This window comes from Spea bombifrons, chromosome 1, assembly GCF_027358695.1.
Source record: "Spea bombifrons isolate aSpeBom1 chromosome 1, aSpeBom1.2.pri, whole genome shotgun sequence".
Classification (NCBI taxonomy): Eukaryota; Metazoa; Chordata; class Amphibia; order Anura; family Pelobatidae; genus Spea; species Spea bombifrons.
Window position 1 is genome coordinate 58,907,768 of NC_071087.1, and position 22,292 is coordinate 58,930,059.

The 22,292-nt window shown below is 39.0% G+C and overlaps 1 protein-coding gene across 1 annotated transcript; it reads left to right on the plus strand.

Annotated features, from left to right (window-relative positions):
- Positions 1 to 225: 225 nt before the first annotated feature.
- On the plus strand, positions 226 to 22,207 carry ANKRD24 (ankyrin repeat domain 24). Its single transcript, XM_053461740.1, has 9 exons — positions 226 to 509; positions 2,807 to 2,887; positions 5,461 to 5,859; positions 7,903 to 8,074; positions 9,791 to 9,876; positions 9,953 to 11,635; positions 13,392 to 13,568; positions 14,050 to 14,115; positions 21,945 to 22,207. Exons 1-9 carry the CDS (start codon positions 300 to 302, stop codon positions 22,008 to 22,010), a joined length of 2,940 nt encoding a protein of 979 aa, XP_053317715.1. The 5' UTR covers positions 226 to 299; the 3' UTR covers positions 22,011 to 22,207.
- Positions 22,208 to 22,292: the final 85 nt, after the last annotated feature.

The following is a 22,292-nucleotide window of genomic DNA, read 5'->3' on the forward strand; positions in this document are numbered from 1 at the left end:
CATAACACCTATATTCAGCTCAGAGAACACAGCAGAGATTGAGAGAGGACAGTAGGTACTGACCATCAGAAGACTCCGCACAGACCTCCTAAGTTTTTCTCCCTTCTCCGGATGCCCATATGTTCATGTTGCAAGACTAAGAATACTGTAGCCATACCAGCCACAGCCATATGCTTTTATTCTCAAATGCATACAATTTTTTTTTTAGCACTCCATTGATGCTTTGCTGTGAGGGTGATAACATACAAACAGTTCACCTCCTCCTGACGGCTGGAGCCCAGGTTAGCTTAGTGGACTCCATGGGGCATAATGCTCTACACTACAGCAAAGCCAAAGGGAAAAGTCATGTACGGAGGATTCTCCAAAGTGTCAATCAGCCAGATGAACAGGATGACCTGAGTAATTGCATAGCCTATGGTGAAGGAAACCTTAATCTTCCAGAAATTAAGGACAGAAACAGTACCCCAAGGAAGAGAAAAGCTCCACCACCTCCTAATAAAGCAAAACCGGTAAGCATTTTAGCTCCATAATTCTATGAACTATTCTGCTACATTAACCCAACGCCAGTATATTTCTATGTGCCATATAAATTAGTGGAGTACATTTTACTGATCGTAATATTCCCTGTAATTTCCTAATTTCACTGTTTATGCCAATTTGACAAGTAAAACAGGATCAAAACTGTAGTGCTTATAATACGATTTTTTTATTGATATTATTACTACAATAATTTGTATAGTACCAACAGTTCACGTGATGCTTTACACAGTGACTTGACAAACTTGAATTATCATACATGAACTATAAGATGTAAGCAGCAGGCTATTGCAGCAATGTGGCAGAATATTTTGCTTTACTTGAAGTGTAAGAGCTTTGTATAAAAGCACCAGAATTAAATGATCCTTGAAGCAATCAAAGCAGGGCAAAAAGGGAACCTGCAAGTATGTGATATAGATTAGCCTAGCAGCTGAATTCTGTAAAGAATGCATGAAAGAGTCATACAAAATGAATGACAACTGGGGGGGGTGACAAATTATTTTTATACAGGTGTAACAGAACTCTGTTACTGAGTTATAAGCTATTAATGTTATTGATGTAACCCAATTCTTACAACCCCTTCTTACTGCACTTCTTAATGTCTTGTTGTCCTAGGTTACCTCATTTTTAATAAATATGTGAAAATTAAAAAATGTTGTGTTTTTTTTCATATAACCTCTGGACAGCCACTTTGGCGATGCTACCTTAGTCATAGACTGATTCACAAGGGCTATTGTTCACAGTAACCAGTAACCTTTTTTCTATTTTTTTGGGTTTCTACCCTTAGATCCTTAGTTGTTCCATAATACACCACTGAATGTGATTCATCTTTAAGAAATATGTTCACTGCGATCACAGCATTATAGGGGGTAATACCTGTTTTGTACAGGGCTCTACTGACAGACCAGCAACAGCAAAAAATAGCCCCCATGAGCCCTTTGATCACTCCTACTGGAGTAAAGTCTAAAATAAGTGCTAAATCTTCACAAAAATTCTCCCATGGAAAAAGTTTACATTACATTCCCATGGGGTGTGTAGTTTTAAAAGAATGTATGATTTGATGGGGTAAATCGAATTGGTCGGTTTCAAAGGTGTCCCACAAACGCGACAAACCCATGCATGGGGTTTATCACTGTACTCAGGAGATGTTGCTGAAAACATATTGGGGTTTTGTTTGACAGTTACAGATACCAGGAGCTTTCATACCTAAAGTAGAATGTGTGGAATAAAACACAAAAACATACTACAGCAAAAGTTAAAATACCAGTATTTGAAGTACTCTTGGGTATCTATTTTTCAAAAATATATGATTTGATGGGCTAAATTAAATTGGCGGGCTTCCAAGATCTCCCATGGTTGACATGGGGGCAGAATTTTCAACAGGTCACAATTCCAATTTGAAAAAAATGCACAGCTCCCAAATGTGACTTTTTAGTCCCCAAACAACCAAACAAACCCATGCATCGGTGGTATTACTGTACTGTTGTTGCTGAGCACATATTGATTTGTTGTTTGACAGTGAGATATATCTGGAATGGTAAATTCATACATGAAGTAAAATGTGTGTGAAAAAATGCAAAAGAATTACTACCACAAACTTACACTACGGCTGGTAGTAAAATTAGTGCATGGAAATGGTGAAAATACTACCATTTGAAATACCGTGGGATGTCTAGTTTTCAAACATATATGGTTTGATGACGGTCAATTGAAGTGGATGGAATGGTTTAATGATGTCCCAAATATGACATGGGGCCGTATGACCATATTTAAAAAAAGAAAAAAGGGTTTGAAATAGCTGTATGCTACTTATTGCCCTATAATGTGCGAAAAAACATAAAACATTGGATATTTCTAAACTCAGGACAAATATTAGAATCTATTTAGCAGCTTTTGTAGATGATTAAAAAAAATTCAAGTAAAATTCAGAAAAATACCTTTTTTCTAATTTTTCCAACATATTTTATACTTTTTTTTATAGTAAATTATATGATACAATCAAAATAGTGGTATCTAAAGAAAGCCCTTCAATATATAGCTTGCACCGTAGAAATGTTAAACCATTGTCATGTAGAGTGCAGATAATAAAATCAGCCATTGTCATGAAGGGGTTGAGTGATGGTGTTTTTGGAACGTTATATCACTTTCGCAGTCATTAAGGGGTTAAAGGGATGGCTGCAGCTAACAGGGCCCATGTAGCCCACAGCCACATGTACTACTGCTACATCCATTTCATTACGTTCTTACAAATTATTTTGTCCTCCCATAGTGCATGTATCCAGAGATGGCCCAAGATAACAAAGAAAAGAAGCGTGAAAAGGATTGCAGCCAGACTAAACCACAAAGGAAGGTAATATTTTGAAATATACTGGTTTCTCATGATATTTGGACTTTGCAGGACTTGGATCATGCCTTGTGCAAACTGGGATTCTCGCCTTCCATCATTTTTCTCCCTTATTTACGTATTCATTTAATATTTATTTCAGACCACTTGATTGACCATATTCCTCCTTTCTTTTCTTACTTTGTCAAGTTGTAGGTTAACTTTGTTAAACTTATTTGTCATATCAAATAAAAAGTTAATCCTATCGCTCTTAAAAGCAAGAACCCCTAGTAAATATAAATATGTGAATTATGTGCAGTTTTACATTCACGTTAAACAGACACAGAGCCAATGTCGGTGCACAGTATAGGTAATGTTTATACAACATGATTAAGAGTGGGCATGGGCGTAGGAACGGGGGGGGGGACGGGGGGACAGATCCCCCCCAGTAACTCATGTGGGGGGACGACCGATAATTAAGAAATCCCCCCCCAGGGCTGTAGGAATCCCCCCCCTGCTACTTACCTGTGGGAGGGTCTTCTGTACTGCACAGAGGAAGCTGAACCCAGCAGAGCTCACGTGACATCACATCACATCCTGCTTCCTCTGTGCAGTAACAGAGAACGCAGAGGGAGGCCGGGCCCCCTGCTGAAGTCTGTGAGCGGCATCGAGGAGCTGCAATGCAGGTAAGGGGATGGGGAGGGTGTTTGAAAAAGTATGCGTGATTGAGGGAATGAATCTGTGAATGAATGAATATATGAATTAATGAGTGTGTGTGTGATAGCATGGATGTGTAAGTGCTGAAACCTAGGCATGATGGGACTGTGATTGTTGTTAGCAATCACACTCCTATCATGCCAAGTCAGCCAGTACATGCTGAAACCTAGTTAGCTGCCCCCCATGTGTATTGATGCTGCCAGCAGTATGGGGTCTGCACATCACTTACAGCCACCCTGTACCAGCATGTACTGGCTGACTTGGCATGATAGGAGTGTGATTGCTAACAGCAATCACAGTCCCATCATGCCTAGGCTCCAGCATTTACTGGTTGGATGTGTAAGTGCTGGAACCTAGGCATGATGGGACTGTGATTGCTGTTAGCAATCACACTCCTATCATGCCAAGTTAGCCAGTACATGCGGAAACCTAGCTAGCTGCCCCCCTTGTGTATTGATGCTGCCAGCAATATGGGGTCTGCACATCACTTACAGCCAATTGTGGTGTGTTACCTACTTTTTTTAAAAAATTGAGTTTTTATTATTATTTTTAAAGGTGGGGTTTTGGTTTAGTGAACCGTGAATGTTTTGGTCCAGAATTTTAATTTTGGTGCAGAATTTTCATTTTGGCACATCCCTAGAATAAATAGAGCTATTTCATTTTTAATTATCCTGAGTCCTGAATTTGTAGTCACAGAACTTTCTAGGCCCAGAAATCAGTGAGAGGAAAAGTAAAGGTTTTGTGTCATTTACTTTATTTTAATCTGAATATTTTATTAAAGGCCATATTTTCTCACAGTGAAAAATGAGTGCAATAGGGAGAGGGTAGCTAGTGAGAAGGGAGGGTAGGGAGAGGGTAGCTAGTGAGAAGGGGGTAGGGAGAGGGTAGATAGTGTGAGAAGGGAGGGTAGGGAGGGGGTAGATAGTAAGAAAGTGGGAGAGGGGGTAGATAGTGTGAGAGGGGGGAGAGGGGGTAGATAGTGTGAGAGATGGGGAGAAAGTGGGGATCCCCCCCAAATTTTTAGGGGTTCCTATGCCCATGAGAGTGGGTTTATTTGACCTGCTTATACCAAAAGACATGAAACATAGACATCAAATGCACATTTCCAAAAGTACAACATAATTTTTGACATTATTTGACATGATCTACTCAATTTTTTGCAAACATGAAAAGATAAAAGCAAACATACTAAAACCCATTACCATTTGATACACATAGTTAAACCTTAAAATATCTTCAGTGTACTAAAAACAAAACACTTGAGTCCTTTATAATTTAGGAGAGCACTGTTCTGTAAACATATAATGCAGGCAAAAGAGCAGAAGAGAATAGTGATTAATTATAGGCTATAAAGGGGTATAAAATAAAATGCAGATAAATAAAGGGTAAACCTAGAGGAGCACATATCAGCTAAACTCAGCTACTAGTAAATAAACACGTTTCACCCAAGAGTAAAAGCAATAACTAAAATGATTTCAGTTTATTTTTTAAAGGCTGTATCCAAACTCCATGTATAGGTAAGCTTCATAGCCAGTCAAGTTAAAATTATTCAGGTTGTACATCAGTAATTTAGATTCCACTTTTTCATTCATGAGCATTAAGAAGATTGTAAATGATTTTTTAAGAAGAATGTTTTCTCATTAAAGAAATGGCAAGTCTGTTTCCAGACCTGGTTGAAGGAGCAAAAATGTACTTTATTTATACATACCCCTTGCTCGCTACTCTCTCCTGCTTACAATTCAGACTTCATATTATCCTTTTCACAAATTATACCTTTAGGGGCATTGCTTACATGGCCAAAAGTTCAGGGAAGGACAAGTGTCCTCTAACGCAAATCAATGTATTATTTTTATGATTTATACTAAACTTAGTATGTTTTTCAGAAGAAGAACAGTCCTGCCCTTCAAGAACAGACCATTCATATTCCTCAGGAACAGAAAACTCCCATTGCCCATGGAAACTGCATCTCTAAAACACAGGAGCCAGTTGACCCTGACTCCCAGGAGCAGATCAATCCTGAACTAGAAAAACAAGTTACGTTAGACTTAGAGGAAAGCATAAGCCAAAAAACTCTGGTGGCATTTATTCCTGATCTACAGGAAGAAGACATGTCTCACCGAATGGAGCCATTTGTCTCTAATCCTGAAGAGAAGAACACACCTGATTCACAAGAACAGAATGATTCTACTATGTATAATCCATGTATTCCTAGCTTTCAAGAACACAATGTAATAGACATATCCAACACGGAACAGGGCCATCAGCAGCTGCTGCTTCTACAGGTTAGTTATGCCACATACCTGTGCCATTACCTCTCTTAATTGCCCCTTGTTCTTTCAAATTCTATTTTACAGTAACAGTATAGGTGTATGAAGTGGCACTAAGCAATATCTTAGTAATAACAAAAAAGTGCTGACGCTCCAAACCTGGCCCCCACAGGTAGCCAAATTATTAAACGTAAATGTAGGAGTTGCACACAATACTACAAGTAAAGATTACCACAAGATAATTGTATACCAAACAATCAAAGTTTATAACAACATATTATAAAAAAAACAGACGTACGATAGGCAGTCCTGGTAAGATTCAGGATTTTGTCATGAAGAAGGTTCTCACTCCCGTTCCTCTAGAGGAATAAGGAAAGGCTCATACTTCCGAGTCTTTGTGCTCCCAAAAGACTCAGGGAAGCTAAGACTTATTATAGAGACCTACATTTTGTCAACCACTTCCAAAAGCGGATCCAGTTCAAGATAGAGACGGTCAGGTCTAGGTTGGGAATTTTGGGTATAAATCTATAAATTGGAGCATCAGAAATTCCTCAGTATAGCCATCCTTGGCGTTTAAGCCATTGGCCGTTCAGAGCCCTGCCCTTCAACCTTTCCTCACAAAAGTCTTTGTTGTTGTAGCCCCATACCTAACACGTCTGGGAGTGACGGATTATTCTTGTAAGAAATGACCTGATGATGCAACCAAATGGAGATGCAGACTCAAACATAATGGTTGCGTCATCAGAAGGTACCCTTGTTATTTCTTGTGAAGATACATTAAGTCTAGGTGTTAGATACATGAATAGATGCATTGGGTTTGACAACATCCTGACAGTGCCCCTAGAACATCATCCAGACACAATGTCAAAAGAATTGATGTTGAGCTAGAATGCTACCAGAATACAAAGTTCATTAGCGCCAGGGAACAAACAAACACAAAGCCCAAAGTGATTCCACCATGGGCTATGTGTTTGTCTGTTCCATGGCAAAATCAGGTGTGACAGGCTAAGAGGTGAAAGGACTTCAGTGACAGGCAGGAAAAATACATTGACACAAACTCCAGGGAGTCTCAGACCAATATCACAGGCAAATAAACCAAGTAAGGCATCTAACAACTAAGCACAGGTAAATATGCCATGGTTTATACTGATATTTGGTGCAAAACATACATGTCTGTGTTCCCTTTCTTATAAAGATGCATTAGGTCTATATATTAGACGTGCCCTGTGTAATAGACCTGTCATGGCACAACACATCATCTATTGCATCTATTCTGAACAGAAGCATTGCATATGAAACCATCCTGAGAGTTCCCCACTCAAGGTCATCTTACAGAGGCTACACCCCTTGGGCATTTCAAGGTGGGCATTATGAAAACAGGTAATCAAGAACAGGACATGAAGCCAGGCTAATGGAATATTTATTGGGAACAATGCACTTTCAGTATAGCAAGTGTTCCAAGACACCTTTACAATATCAGGAATGAAAGACCTCCTTCTTCTCAGCTATTTCTCAACAAGCAAGCAAGAGTGTGACCAAGGAAGGGGACTGGGTATGCAGGCTTGGTGAGGGAGGAGTTGAAAACTGAATGACTCTTGTACAATGGAGGAAAGTTCAACTGAAATGTGACAGGACTGAGTTTTAAGATAGAGAACCTCCACATCAGACAAGCAAGCTAACTGTGTGTAGACACATGCCTGGGATTTGCAATGGTTGCAGCACAACTGGATTACTAGCCCCTGGAGGTCTGCTCTTATTGTCTCCTTTGTCAAGCTTTGCTATAGTAGTAGTAGATCCATAAATCAATGATATTTCTATAAAACACCTCCCTTAAAACAAAAGTTCTCTTCTTTGGCTTTTGACATGTTCAGAGGTATAGAACCTTTGCTGTTGTAGCTGCTATCTTCTATTAACCTGGCATGCTTCCTTGTATGGTGGGACATGATGCTGTGTATTACAATACTGACCCTGTTAAGAAGGCTAAAGATTGATCTGGGGAGGTTATATACCCTTTTTATACAACTTAAATTTGCAGCCCTACATTTCATTGTTATCCAGGATGTGATGCAGCAAGCAGCCGATAATGCTGAAATGGAATATGACCTTGATATATTGGAGCCCCCAGCCGACAGTTCTGGAGCAGAGCGGAAATTTGATGTAATGCTGCCAGCAAGTGATTATTCTGGAACAGAGCATGAGTTGTTTATACAGAGTACAAATCATATCACAGGTATGTTCAGTGAAGAGTGTTTCATTAAGTGAAATATATGAGCAAGCCAGTGGTCAACAGCAGCCTTTGTCCTAGTTGTCTATTATGTCCCAGCAAGCAGTCAACCTTTAGAATTACCAGGAGAAAATGAGTGATTCCAGATATTGACCCATTGACAACAAGTACCCACAAGAAGTGAATAACACTTATATTGCTGTCAATACAAAGTTATGCAGTTATTCAGGTTGAAAAGTATAAGCCTATTAATTTCAACCCTACCTCATTTGTTTGATTATGAGACTGCCCTGGTTATAATAACCCCCCAATATTTGAATATTAATTTAGAAAAAAAGATATGCCTTATACCCCCCTATTTACCACTCTACCCCAAGAAATTTTACACTGTTATACAGGCTGTACACTCACTACTTTACATTGTAGCAGAGTGCCATTTCTTCAGTGTCGTCACATGAAGAGATATAATAAAATATTTACAAAAATGTGTGGGGTGTACTCACTTTTGTGAGATACTGTATATGACCATAAGTATATGGACACCCCTCATTAGTATTGCATTCAGGTGTTTCAGCCACACGCATACAATGCTAATGACAATTGACATGTCTGGCATGTCATGGGGTAAATGAGCTCAGAAAGCGAGCAATTATGCTTTTTCCTTATTGAAGGATCGTAATTGGCCAACTTTAAAGATGTCACAAATAGAAACAGGATGACCAGATGTCAAAATTCCAAAACTGAAAAATGCACACGTCCAAAATGTGGCCTTTTAGCCCCCAAACAACATGACAACCGATGCCTGGGTTATATCACTGTACTCAGGAAATAAGTGGTAAAATATCACCTTTTGAAACGCCCTACTTTACTTGTACTTACTGCCCTAGGGGCAAAGCAAAGAAAATCAAGGAGCCACCAGAGATTTTAGATATTAGAGAAAAGTGCTGATGAACCAGCTATCCATCACAATATAGGATGTGCAAGTGTCTTATCACTCACATGCAAGAAATGAAAGTTTATATGAGTTAAAAAATTGCTGCTGTGTGAGAGTGTGTTTATATAATTCTGTGCATAAGTAGCCCCCAGTGTTAGGGTATTACATCTACTGTTGACTTGAATGGGGCTCCATAGATCACCAGCAAATTCTGTAGCTTTATTACACGAGAGGAGTTAAAAAAATAAAATTGACAATATCCGCAAAAAAAACACAACATTAACACACATTACAGTTAGTAGAAGAAGAAAAGGACTTTGCTCGTGTGAGCTTTCAATCTATTAGGAGCCTGGGGTGGGGGTGATACAGAAGGTGAGGGACTGGTGAGGATGATGTTATGATGTGAAAATCAGATGGATAGGAAGAACATTATTCAGATTTCTATGTCCGTTGTTGTGTATTACTCTCCTAGATATATTTTATCTGTTTTTGTTTAGACAGGCATAACAGTTGACACATTTAGATGTATTGACATTCTGCTGAGCTTCTGTGTTAATCGACACTGTGGGAATACAACCTTTGTAGTAACTTACATGACTGGTCAATTATTGACAAGTCCACTGTGATAGTATTAATTGTTTTATGGCTTCTGTATACATATTTTTACTGTATATTTCTTTTATAATTGATATTAGAGTTTAAAACTCTTTGGTTTTAATTTCAGCTTGAAAGGGCAATAGAACAAGTGCCCTCTCTTACACAATAAAACAGTCTTATTCTCCACTCAGGTGTCACAGAAAAAGAACTGGAAGAGCTGCAGAAAGAAGTGCAATTTTTAAAAGAAGAGAACAAAGAGCTGCAAGAAAGGATAAAGGTATTTTGCTTAAAACTATATATTTTGCAATTAAAGGTAAAATTGGGATAACCAAAGTTCCATTGTCCTTTGACAGATTCTTGAGGACTATGAACGAGATGGTGGTGACATGGACAGCTCTGCAGACTTTGTTCCAGTTGTCTTATTTGACTCACTGCAGCGTGAATATGACAGAGTGCAAGAACAGCTTAGGGAAGCACATAATTCTTTGCAATCTCTGCAAAACTCAACAGAGTCTTTTACATATCCCTCATGTAAACTGGCCCCAACAGAAACTGTTGAACAGCTGGATGAGGTGCAAACCAACTACACTCCTACTCTCCTGGAGACCAACTATACACAGAAGTTTCAGCACAATGAGAGTCAGAAAAATGAGGATAAAGAGATGTCAGAAAACATTATAAGCCTGCAAGAGAGTACGAAGCAATGGGAGGAAGCAGAGAAAGAGTTAAGAAGGTTGAGAGAGAATGAAGAAAAATACAAAGTGATTGAAGAAGAGTGGAAAGAGATGCAAGTTATCAAACAGCAAAATACAGAAATGGAGGAAGAATTGAAGAGACTAAAAAAAAATGAGAAAAAGTATATGGAAATGATAGAAGCTCTGGAAAAATCTAAAGGAGGTGAGAAACTGGGCATATGTATAGAGGAGTTGGGAAACATGCAAGAAAAGGAGGAAATAGGCATAGAAAAACAAGATAAAGCAAGTGTGCTGCAGAAAAATGATGGGCAAAGCACGGTTAAACTAAAGGGTGAAATTAAAGCAATACAAGAACAAATGCATATTGTTACCTTCAACATGCAAAATGCTGGGCAAAACATGTCAGATGGATGGGTACAAGTGAGAGAGAAAGACATTGAACAGTTAAAAACAGTAACAGATAAGTATCAAGTACTGATAAAGGAAATCATGGATCAGTTGCAACTGATTCAAAGGGAAAGTGATGAGGCCCAGAAGCAGCTGAGGGAAGCACATGCAAGTCTGCTGTCCAAAGATAAGCATATCAAAGAGTTGCAGGATAATCAAAAAGAAGCAGAGGCTGCCATAAATAGTGAAGCAATCTTAAAATCACAATTAGAAACAGATTATAAGAGAGCAGAAGCAGAGCTGGTTAAACTGAGAGATTATCAGAATGAGGTACAGGATCTATACAAACTGATAGATAACCTAAGAAAGGAAGCACAGGATCTAAAGGATCAGCTAGAATGTGCACAGCTCAGTGATAAATGCCTTACAAGTCAACAGTATGATCAAAGATGCCTTAACCAAGTTGAAGAACAACTTGCGCAGACACAAGAACGACTCATGAAGGCTCTTCAGGAACTGCAAATCATGCAGCAGAACACAGTAACCATCCAGGAACACCATCAGATGCAGGAATCTCTGAGTTGTGAAGTGCAAGATCTGAAGATAAAAGTAAGGCAGCTGGATCAGAAGTTAAAGAGTCGGGAGAAAGAAATAGAGTTATTGCAGCGAGAGCTTGATGCTGTACAGATAAAAGATCAGACAAATGAAGCTCTAAAGAATGAAGTGAATTCTCTGACAAAGAAGTTGAGTGAGCTAAGCAAACAACATGAGAGAACAAGCACAGAAGTATTTCAAGTGCAAAGAGAAGCTCTTTTCATGAAAAGTGAGAAACAGGCAGCAGAGGAGCAACTAGAGAAAGTGCAATGTGAAAAGGAAAGAATTCAAGGACAACTTTTACAGCTACAAAAGGAGAAATGTCACAATGTAGAACAATCAGTGGAGACGGACAAGAAGGTAAGAAACAGGGCCCAGCATGGGGTCACTGTTGGGGTCACCAGACTGTTGTCTGGTTGAAAGAAGTTTTTGGTGCCCCCTCCAGGTAGGTGTGATAACCCTTCCCCTTAACAAACATAACACTTCTAACCACACCTCTTTGGGCTCCCCAGATTCACCAAGTAACATGTCACCCACTTCCCACAATGCCAGCATTGCCCCCAAAAAGCTTGTCAGTGCCGCCATTGCCCCCAAACAACTTACAAGTGCCATATTTGTGCCTGTCAGTCAGTGACATCTCTGTGCCCAATCTGTTTTTCAGTGCAATGTTTGTACCCAAATTGGGGCGCTTATGCAAAGGGAAAAAAAACTATCATGTAGAATGTCAAACAATGTGACAAATATATATAGTGCATGTGTGGTAAATGGACTTGTGCAAACATGTTCATCTGTAAAAAGCCTTTATTTACCCATAAGAACATAAGAGAAAGGAACACCAATGTTGCAGTATCCTCATAAATAGATAATTAATATATCCAGAACATAATGACGCAAGATAAAGAAAGATTTGTGACAATGACGCAATGTAAACAGTCCATTCTGAAAATCCAAAAGGTAAAGTCAGGTCACAAAGCAGAGGTCAAGGACGGCTACAAGAATAACTGGTCAAAATCACTGAAGAGGGTCTTCTACACGGGTAGTCAAAACAGCAAAAAAAGCTATGGACAGCTGTTTCGTCCTTAATGGGACTTGTCAGCATGAGCTTGTGATACTTAATACTTGAGGCTTGGGGTAGCTGAGAAATACCATTACATAAGTTATGGTGGGTAAAGGTGATGGAAAACCCTTCCACTTAAATTTAAGGGGTAGTTGAAGCATCAAATTGGTCTGCATGGCTGTCGTCCCAGAAGGAAGCCTCTTCTAAAGATGATGCACAATACGGTTTGCTGAAGGCAAGCAGACTAAGGACATGGACTACTGGAACCATGTCCTGGGGTCCGATGAGACCAAGATAAACTTTTTTGGTTCAGATGGTGTCAAGCGTGTGTGGCGTCAACCAGGTGAGGAGTACAAAGACAAGTGTGTCTTGCCTACACTTGCCTACAGTCAAGCATGGTGGTGGGAGTGGGCCTGCATGAGTGCTGCCGGCACTAGGGAGCTACAGTTTATTGAGGGAACCATGAATGCCAACATGTACTGTGACATACTGAAGCAGAGCATGATCCCCTCCCTTCGGAGACCGGGCCGCAGGGCAGTATTCCAACATGATAATGATCCCAAACACACCTCAAAATGACCACTGCTAAAGAAGCTGAGGGTAAAGGTGATGGACTGGCCAAGCATGTCTGCAGACCTTAACCCTATTGAGTATCTGTGGGGCCTCCTCAAACGGAAGGTGGGGGAGCGCAAGGTCTCTAATTTGGACATTTCTACTTAGGGGTGTACTCACTTTTGTTGCCAAGGTTTAGACATTAATGGCTGTGTGTTGAGTTATTTTGAGGGGAAGGCAATTTACACTGTTATACAGGCTGTACACTCACTACTTTACAATGTAGCAGAGTGTCATTTCTTCAGTGTTGTCACATGAAAAGATATAAAATAGTTACAAAAATGTGAGGGGTGTACTCAATTTTGTGAGATACTGTATATATATATATATATACAGTGTGTCTATCTATCTATCTATCTATCTATCTATCTATCTATGCAATAGTTCCACACAGTTGCATAGTGTGTAACATATTCCTCTTTCATTCACTTGTTTTTCTTACACAAGATTTCAGAGTTGTCCCAAGAGATTATCTCCCTAAAGGAAGCACTACAAAGAAACACATTGAAAGCAACAGAAAAAATAATTGATGACAATCAAAAAGAAGGCCAGCAACAACAAAAACTGTTAAAAGAAATGGAATGTCTGCAGCTCAAAATTAAAACCATGAAGCAAAATCAAATTGTGAGTATCACAATGGGCTGAAAACTGGTGAGTGTGTTGTAATTCAAATGGTATGGAACAAAGATGGATTTGGATCCAGGTGAGTCTGGTAGATGGCTAACATATCAAGAGATTATATGCTATAGAACTTGAGATGCTTTTATGGATTGTAGCGTTATCACCTTCCACTATAACTAGTAAAGCTGTATTCAACCAATGGATGAGTCTAACACCAGTGGATACCCAGGAGACTAAATCTCCTAGCACTCTGGGACTCATGTAACTTTTGCCTGAGTGCTTTTTAATACAGTGAAGTTATGATAAGACATATGAGTTCTAAATGCTAAATATGATAAATATAATATACAAAGTAGAAAATGGTCACAATCAGTCAGGTAGCAAGAGTATAGTAGGTGCGCTTAATGCATGGCGTGGCAATGGAAAATACATGTGCGTTATGCTGTGTTTCCATACTTGTGTAATGTAATTCATATTGCTGTAGGAGGAAGAAAGACACCACGGCTCAGTCATTGCGATATACAGGGATTACCTACTACGTGCAGTGCAGGTGAGAATAAAACATTTTGTTATCAAAATATAAAAACATAAAAATTTTGAAATTGATGGTAGATAAAAACTATTTGACCCATGTCCCTCTTACAAAAAGAGAAAAATGAAAGAAATACTTAAATTGCTAACTCCTCCACTAAACAAACATAACATTCTTTGGCACACCCGATTTCTCCAGGTAATATGTCACACACTTTCCATAGTGCCAGCTATATAAACTCCAGCAAAATGGTTGGCCTGTGTATGGACATTTGTTAAGCTACAGCACAGGCCTAAGGAGTGGAGGATATTTAGGACAAGAGTGTTGCGCAGTAAATTACACGTCATACACATTTGCATATATCACAAACAATGCATCCATAAGCAATAACAAGCACCTCATTTGGTACATTTGAAAGTCATGATGCTACTTGTAAGTGAACTTTGAGCACACTTAGTAATGTGTAAGTAGTGCAAGATTAGCTCTGTGGTTGATATGTGGTGCATAACGTTTTAGAATTGAAAGCATTTAACGTCATTAGTAAGGTTTATTTTTGCTTAATGGCAAATGCGCAGTGTGTATATTTAGTTTAGTCAGGTCTAGTGGAGGCTAGAGGAAGGATTTGATGGTCTGAAATGTACAGGCAAACATTTATCCATTTAGGTGCTCAGACACACTGCACAACTTAAGGGCAGGGTTTTATATGGCTTCAAGTAATTGATCTTGGTTTTATTACACTGAGGGAGAACACAAAGAAACTTTACAATTAATTAATAATATTCAAAATAATAACATAAATACATTTAAAACATACTGGTACAGAAAGAGAAGATCACTTACAGGCTAATAGACTGCACATACAATAATTGCCCCATTCATGAACAGTTGAAAAATACTCTTTTGGGCACTATAAAAGAAGCTATTTGTAAAGCAGAGAGGGAGTGGGATTATAATCAGAAAGCAAATAAGGATATGGTTTATAGGCATTGTGTAGTGGTTGAATAAAATATCTAATGAGCACTTGTGGACATTTTAGATAGGTACAATAAGTAATTTTTGGATTGCAAGAGTCATCTAAACTAAATAAGGCTACAAAGAGTGGGCTTCTCATATTTTTCAATAGCAAAATATTAAAGTGGATGAATTTAACTGTGTTGCTACTGGCAAAAATATCCTGGATACTTGTGCCACGTTTGGGCTTGTAAATAAAAGACAGCTTTATATGTTTAGTGAAGTTAGTTTGGGTTACCTGCCCAAAATAAGGAATAATAGAGGCCCAACACACAACTGCCAGCGCTTAATGAATATGTGTTTTTAAAGAAGTGGGTTGCTAAAACCATTCCAGATATACATAGGATTAGGGCTGCAACTAACGATTATTTTAATCGGATAAAAAATGTAAATTTTTCATTTATTTGAAATAATTTAATAAAGTAATGTAGGATGTTAAAAACAAACCGCAGAATAAAAAAAAAAAACTTTTCTTGTTTTTATTTCCCAACCTGCACATTTGAGCCAAGGCTTGCCACACTGCCTCCCAGATATGCCACATACCCCCAGATACGCCCCTTCCCCCCAGATACGCCACATACCCCCAGATCCGCCACATACCCCCAGATCCGCCACATACCCCCAGATATGCCACACTGCCTCCCAGACATGCCACACTGCCTCGCCCACATATGCCTTATATACCCCAGTATGCCTTATATATCCCAATATGCCTTATACCCCCAGGTATGTCACTCCGTCCTCCCCAGGTATGCCGTATACCCTCTGATATGCCATAGTGCACTCAAAGATTTGCAGACTCGTTCACAGACACAATACTTTTATAAATAAATACAGGGTTAATCTTCACTGGATTTAGATTCCCCTTAGTTTTTCCCCCTTTACCTCTAACTGTACCTTAAGTTAACCTTATTAAATTAATTAAATTAACCCTCAGTCCTCAGCATTTCATTAATCCTGAAGAAAAGATCCCATCAACCACAGCTGCCCCTAAATTAACCCTAAATACCCCATTAACTATAACTGCCCCTAAATTAACCCTAAAGACCCCATCAACCGCAACTGCCCCTAAATTAACCCTAAACAACCCATCAACCACAACTGCCCCTAAATTAACCCTGAAGACCCCTTCAACCACAACTGCCCCTAAATTAACCCTAAACACCCCATCAACCACAACTGCCCCTAAATTAACCCTAAACACCCCATTAACTATAACTGCCCCTAAATTAACCCCCACCTCCCCTAACTTTTAGCAGCCCAAATATTAATTTTATACTCGGTGAGATGAGTTCCTGAGCCATGTGGATGCTATAGGAAATGGGTGGGACCAGTGGGTAGTTTGGTCTCGCCCCTTTCTTTCTCCCTGTCCCTCCCTGCAGTCACTGTCGATTGGCCCCGCCACTTTATTTCTCCCTGTCCCTCCTTGCAGCCAATCGGCAGTGACTGCAGGGAGGGACTGTAAGTAGTAACTGCTGTGAGTCACAAACTGATTATAAAACGAGGGGTATTTTTCAGAGCGTTTGCTCTGAAAAAACCCTCATTTTATAAACTATAAAAATCGATTCAACTAATCGATAATGAAATTTGTTGGCAACGATTTTCATTATCGATTATTATCAATTAGTTGTTGCAGCCCTACATAGGATATCACATGGACATTAGATTTTCATCTACACCAACTAAGACAAAGTGCATGTATTCTCAGTATAATAAGTCAATGGCCTTTGTAATTAAATTAAACAAATCCTGTTAACATGCCTACTAGTCCTCATCGCCTGCAATTCCACATTAATAGATCAGTAGGATTCCCTACCCCCATAGAGCAATTCTGATGCTAGATACACTGAAATAGGTTTAGGGGCAGGCTTATTTTACTTACATAGCATACAGAACTATTAACCCCTTCCGGACCGGGACGTACCTGGTACTTCCTGATTAGATATCACCACCAGACCGCGACGTACCAGGTACGTCATCTCAAAAAAATGGCCCCACGTTGCCACAATCGTGGTGATCGTGGGGGCGCTGCTGCTGCTGTCTGCCTGGGTGTCTGAGCACAGCCACCCAGAGCCCGCCCCAGAGCCTTATATCATTCCCACAGAGTGGTTTTGTCGACTCAAAATCCACTTTTTATAAAATGCCGTGATTGCGGCATTGAAGGGGTTAACGCTGCACTGACGCTCTCATGGAGCGTACAGGCAGCTTCAGGCAAATGTGTGGACCTGCCACAACACTCCCCTGCTGCCTGATCGCTCCATGAGAGCGTCAGTGCAGTGTTAACCCCTTCAATGCCGCGATCATGGCATTTTAGGGGTTAATACCTGTTTTGTATGGGGCTCTGCTGCTGGTGGTTCCAGGCAGACCAGCAACAGCAAAAACGAGCCCCCACAAGCCCATTGATCAGTCCTGTAGGACTGATCAAAGAGACTCCTCCCTGCAATCTCCGGTCTACGGGAGATTGTGTCCCAGCTGACAGAGGCAGCTTCAGGGACAGGGAGACAGGGAGTCATTTTATGTACCCAGGAAAAAAAAAATACTTTAATACTGTAATACTTTAATACCAGCCCCCACCCCCTCCCTTGCTCAATTAACCCCTACCCCCTCTGTTACTCAATTAACCCCTTCAATGCAACAGCATTGCAGGGGTTAATATTAGTCCCCACAAGCTTCAAAAGCGCATTTTCTAGGGGGTTAAAATGAAATATGGGACGTCTACCGTGTTCCAGATGAGACCTGGACCTAGCAAACTGATCTGTCAAAATTCCATATTTGAAAACTGATGAAAATGTTCCAATTTTGAACCCACAGTGCCAAAGACACATGCCCTACCCATGTATATGGGGTATTCCTGTAGTTGGGGGGTGTTTCTAAATACAAATCACAAGTTGTCATTTTATGTACCCAGGAAAAAAAAAATACTTTAATACTGTGTTCAGATTAAATGGGTTTGTTAAAAATGAAAAAAATGAAAATTTACTGCAATGTTTAGGACAGACTGGCACTAAAGTGGTTAAATAAAAAGTGTTAAAATGCCCCAAGTAAAATACTTTGGGATGTCCTCTTTCAAAAAATATATACTTTTGTTGGGCAGTTTTTCTTTTTCTGGCCCCTATTGGGGCGCAACTCTCAGGATACCACATTTAAAAAAAATCTTGTTTAGAAACAGCAATGCGTATCATTCATATTTAACCCTGTAAGTGCCAAAATAAATGAAAATACCAGGCATATGAGGTGTTTCCAAAAACAGGACAAATACACTTGGAATTTTTTCTCATTTGCACTGGTTATATTAAGTTTTTATAGGTGAAACTGAAAATATTTCCTTTTTTCCTAATTTCCCCCACATTTTTAGATATTTTAACATGTTTATAGGTTTTTCCTTTGCTCTCTGGAGAATGGGCACATGTGCCATGACGAGCGACTTGGCACCCATTAAAAAGAGTCTCTCCAGAAACCCTGGAGGTTGAATCAGTTACTGCATATAACCATTCATGTAAATGTAGCCCAACCCAAATAAAAAAAAAATAATTAAAAATAAATTAAAATGTGGTAACATGTAAAAATCATTCCATCATGTAACCATCCAGTTACAACAAATTTAAAAAAAATATATACCGTATTTGCTCGATTATAAGACGAGGTTTTTTTCAGAGCAAATGCTCTGAAAAATACCCCTCGTCTTGTAATCGGGGTCGTCTTCTAATCAGACCTCAAATGAGGTCTGACTATTAGACTAAGATCCAGATCCCCCGCATCGCTGCAGGGGACCTGGATCCTCCTGTGCGGTAACCTCAGCTGCTGCCGGCGTCTATCACCGAGCGCCGGCGAAAGTGCCGGCAGCAGCCGAGGTTGCATACATGCGTACCTTCCTGCTCCCGGGATAGCCCGCCCACTGCGGGGAAGCAGAGCCGGTTGTGGAGACTGCTGCAGGACCGGGACCCGGAAGCACTGTGCCGTCCAAAAACAGATCCGGTAGACCTCTTCAATTTTCGGGAGGAGGCGGGGATTAGCGGGGTCACACAGCGTCATGCTGAAATCCCGTGGGAGCTGCAGCAAGCGCCTGCTGAGGCATCGCGGTGAGTGAAGTGCCTGAGTATATTAGTGTCTGGGTAGGTAGGTAAGTGTCTCGGTGGGTAGGTAAGTGTCTGGGTGGGAAGTGTCTGGGTGGGAAGTGTCTCAGTGGTTAGGGAAGTGTCTGGGTGGGTATATTAGTGTCTGGGTATGTAAGTGTCCCCCTATATGCCACTCTGTCCCATGATATGCCTTTTAACCCCCTATATGCCAGAGTGGCATATAGGGGGTTAAAAGGCATAACATGGGGCAGAGTGGCATATCGGAGGGTATAAGGCATGCCTGGGGGCAGATGTGCATAACTGGCAGCAGATGAGCATAACTTGGGGCAGGTTGGTAAATAAAAGGAAATTAAAAACAAAAAAAAATAGACATGAATTATTATTTACTAGTAAAACTTTTTTCCTATAGGGTCGTCTTATAATCAGACCTTTTCTTTTTTTCCTAAATTAATATTCAGATTTTGGGGGGTCGTCTTATAATCAGGGTCGTCTTATAATCGAGCAAATACGGTATATATATGAAAAAAGTTATAAGTAGTGAAATTAGCTATACCTTCACAAAAATACTGCCATTCTAAATGCACATGGGGTGTCTAATTTTAAAAAATATATGATTTGATGAGGTGAATAGAATTGTCCAGGTTCAAAGATGTCCCAAATAGGACATGGGCACAGACTTACCGGATGTTGAAATTCTAAAAAATGCAAACCTCCCAAATATAGCCTTTTACCCCCAAACAACCAGACAAACACATGCATGAGTGGTACCACTGTACTCAGGAGATTTTGCTGAACACATATTGGGGTGTTGTTTGACAGTGTTTTGACAAAGGCTTGTGGTAAAATAAGTGCATAGAAAGGGTTAATATACCTGCCTTTTAAATACCCAGGGTTGTTTAGTTTTCAAAAAAACATATGGTTTCATGGGGTAAATTGGATGTACCAGGTTCAAAGATGTCCAAAATAGGACATGGGGGCAGAATTTTCAAAATCTAATTCAAAAAGTTGAAAAACTAAATTAGTTTTGGCCTATTATCCACCCCCAAACAACCTGACAAGCCCATGGATGGTTGGTACCACTGTACTCAGGAGATGTTGCTTAACACTTACTGGGGTGTTGTTTGGCAGTGACAAACACCAATAGTTGTAAATTCATACCTGATTTATAATGTGTGTGAAAAGAAAGCGGAAACCAAATACTACCATTAAGTTTCACAGAGGCTGGTAGTAGAATTAGTGCATGGAAAATACTAGCATTTGAAATATGGTGAAATATCTTCTAAAAGATCAATCATTAGCAACGATTGTTAGTATTCCAAAATGGGAAAGAGAAATAAACATACAGATAGTACGAGAAGAATGGAATAGACATACGTATAAAGTTATAAAATGGGTACATGATTTATCTTTGCTAGAAACTATGTACCAACTAGATTAGCTTGTATGTTTCCACAAAACAATAAGATGTGTTGGAGATGTGAAGCATTTGAAGGAACATTTTTACATATTTGGTGGAGTTGTGAAAAAGTTAATAAATTTTGGAATAATGTACTAGACTATTTAAAGAGGGTTGGCAATATAATTATTCCTAGTTCCCCGGCTTCAGCTCTATTACATATGAATTGGCCTAGTCTAACTCAGTCCCAGACGGCATTTACAATACATTGCTGTTTAGCAACAAAAAAAATTATAGCTAGAGAGTGGAAGCAGAAGAGGGAATTTGAGTGGTTAAAGTTTACAAAGCAATTAAAATATCAATTCCAAATGGAAATGGGGATTAGCAGAATGAATATGATTTCCTTAGAAAAATATAAAATATGGGAGAATTGTTTGTTGATGCTACAGCAAGACGAGCTGCCCTGACATTAGAAATAAATTTATGTATTGCACTAGGTTTCCCCCTCTCTGAAACTCTGAAATTCGGAACGTTGGATGACATGAAGCTAGACAATTTAGAAATATATTTTCTCCTTCTTCTTCCATAAGCCTCTTTTTCTTTTTTTTTTTTCTCTTTCTTTTTTTTTTTTTTTTTTTTTTATGTTGATGTTTTGGTCGTTGTATTGTGAATGTGTGTTATTATATTGTTATAAGATATGAATAAAAAAAAAAAAAAAAAAAAAGAAGCACTATATCCCCTAATATCCAACCAATGAGATACTGTATCATCTGATATCAACCCAATGAAACACTATACCACTTAATATTCACCCAATAAAACACTATACCACTTAATATACACCCAATAAAACACTATAAAAAAAAAAAAAAAAAAAAAAAAGAAATATGGTGGGGTGTCTAGTTTTCAAACATATATGGTCTGAATGGGGTAAATTGAACTGACTGGTTTCAAAGATGACCCAAATAGGACACAGGGGCAGTATGAGCAGATTTGAAAAAACATGGTTTTGAAGCATAGCAATATACTACCTGTAAAAACATTGGGTATTTCTAAAATCAGGACAAATACTAAAATCTATTTATCAGTTTTTTTCAATAGATTGTAGATGAATAAAATGTTTTTCACTGTATTTTTTACTTTTTTATAGTAAATGATATTATAGGATAAAAATAATGACATCTAAACAATATATAACTTGTGTGGGTACGGTAAATGGGAAAAAAGAAAATTGCAGCTAAACATGAGCAGCGCAGAAATTTTTAAATATCACGAAGAGTGCAAAAAGAAATGATAGCTGTGTCATTAAGGGGTCAATATTCATGACATTTGTTACACAATAAACTTTTTAATTTCTGTTTTAGGGTCAGATAAATGAAGATGCCATGAGAATCATAAATCAAATATTACAGATGCATTTGAGGAGATGATGTGTGTGTTTGTATATATATATATAAGCATCAACAAATACTACAACAATACAGCAAGGAACTACAAAAAAGGAAGTGCTGAATTTTAAATAACGTAAACAATCACTGATTTCATTTTCACTCAATGCTCTTATGCTTGGAATATTTTGTCATGGGATACTATCATCAATCATGTGGTTAAATACAGTTTTTGGGTTGTCTAGGAGTTGATTTGTGAGATTTCACCACACTATTTTGAATGGCTAAATAACATTTTTAGAAAACTTGTTTTTGGATGACATA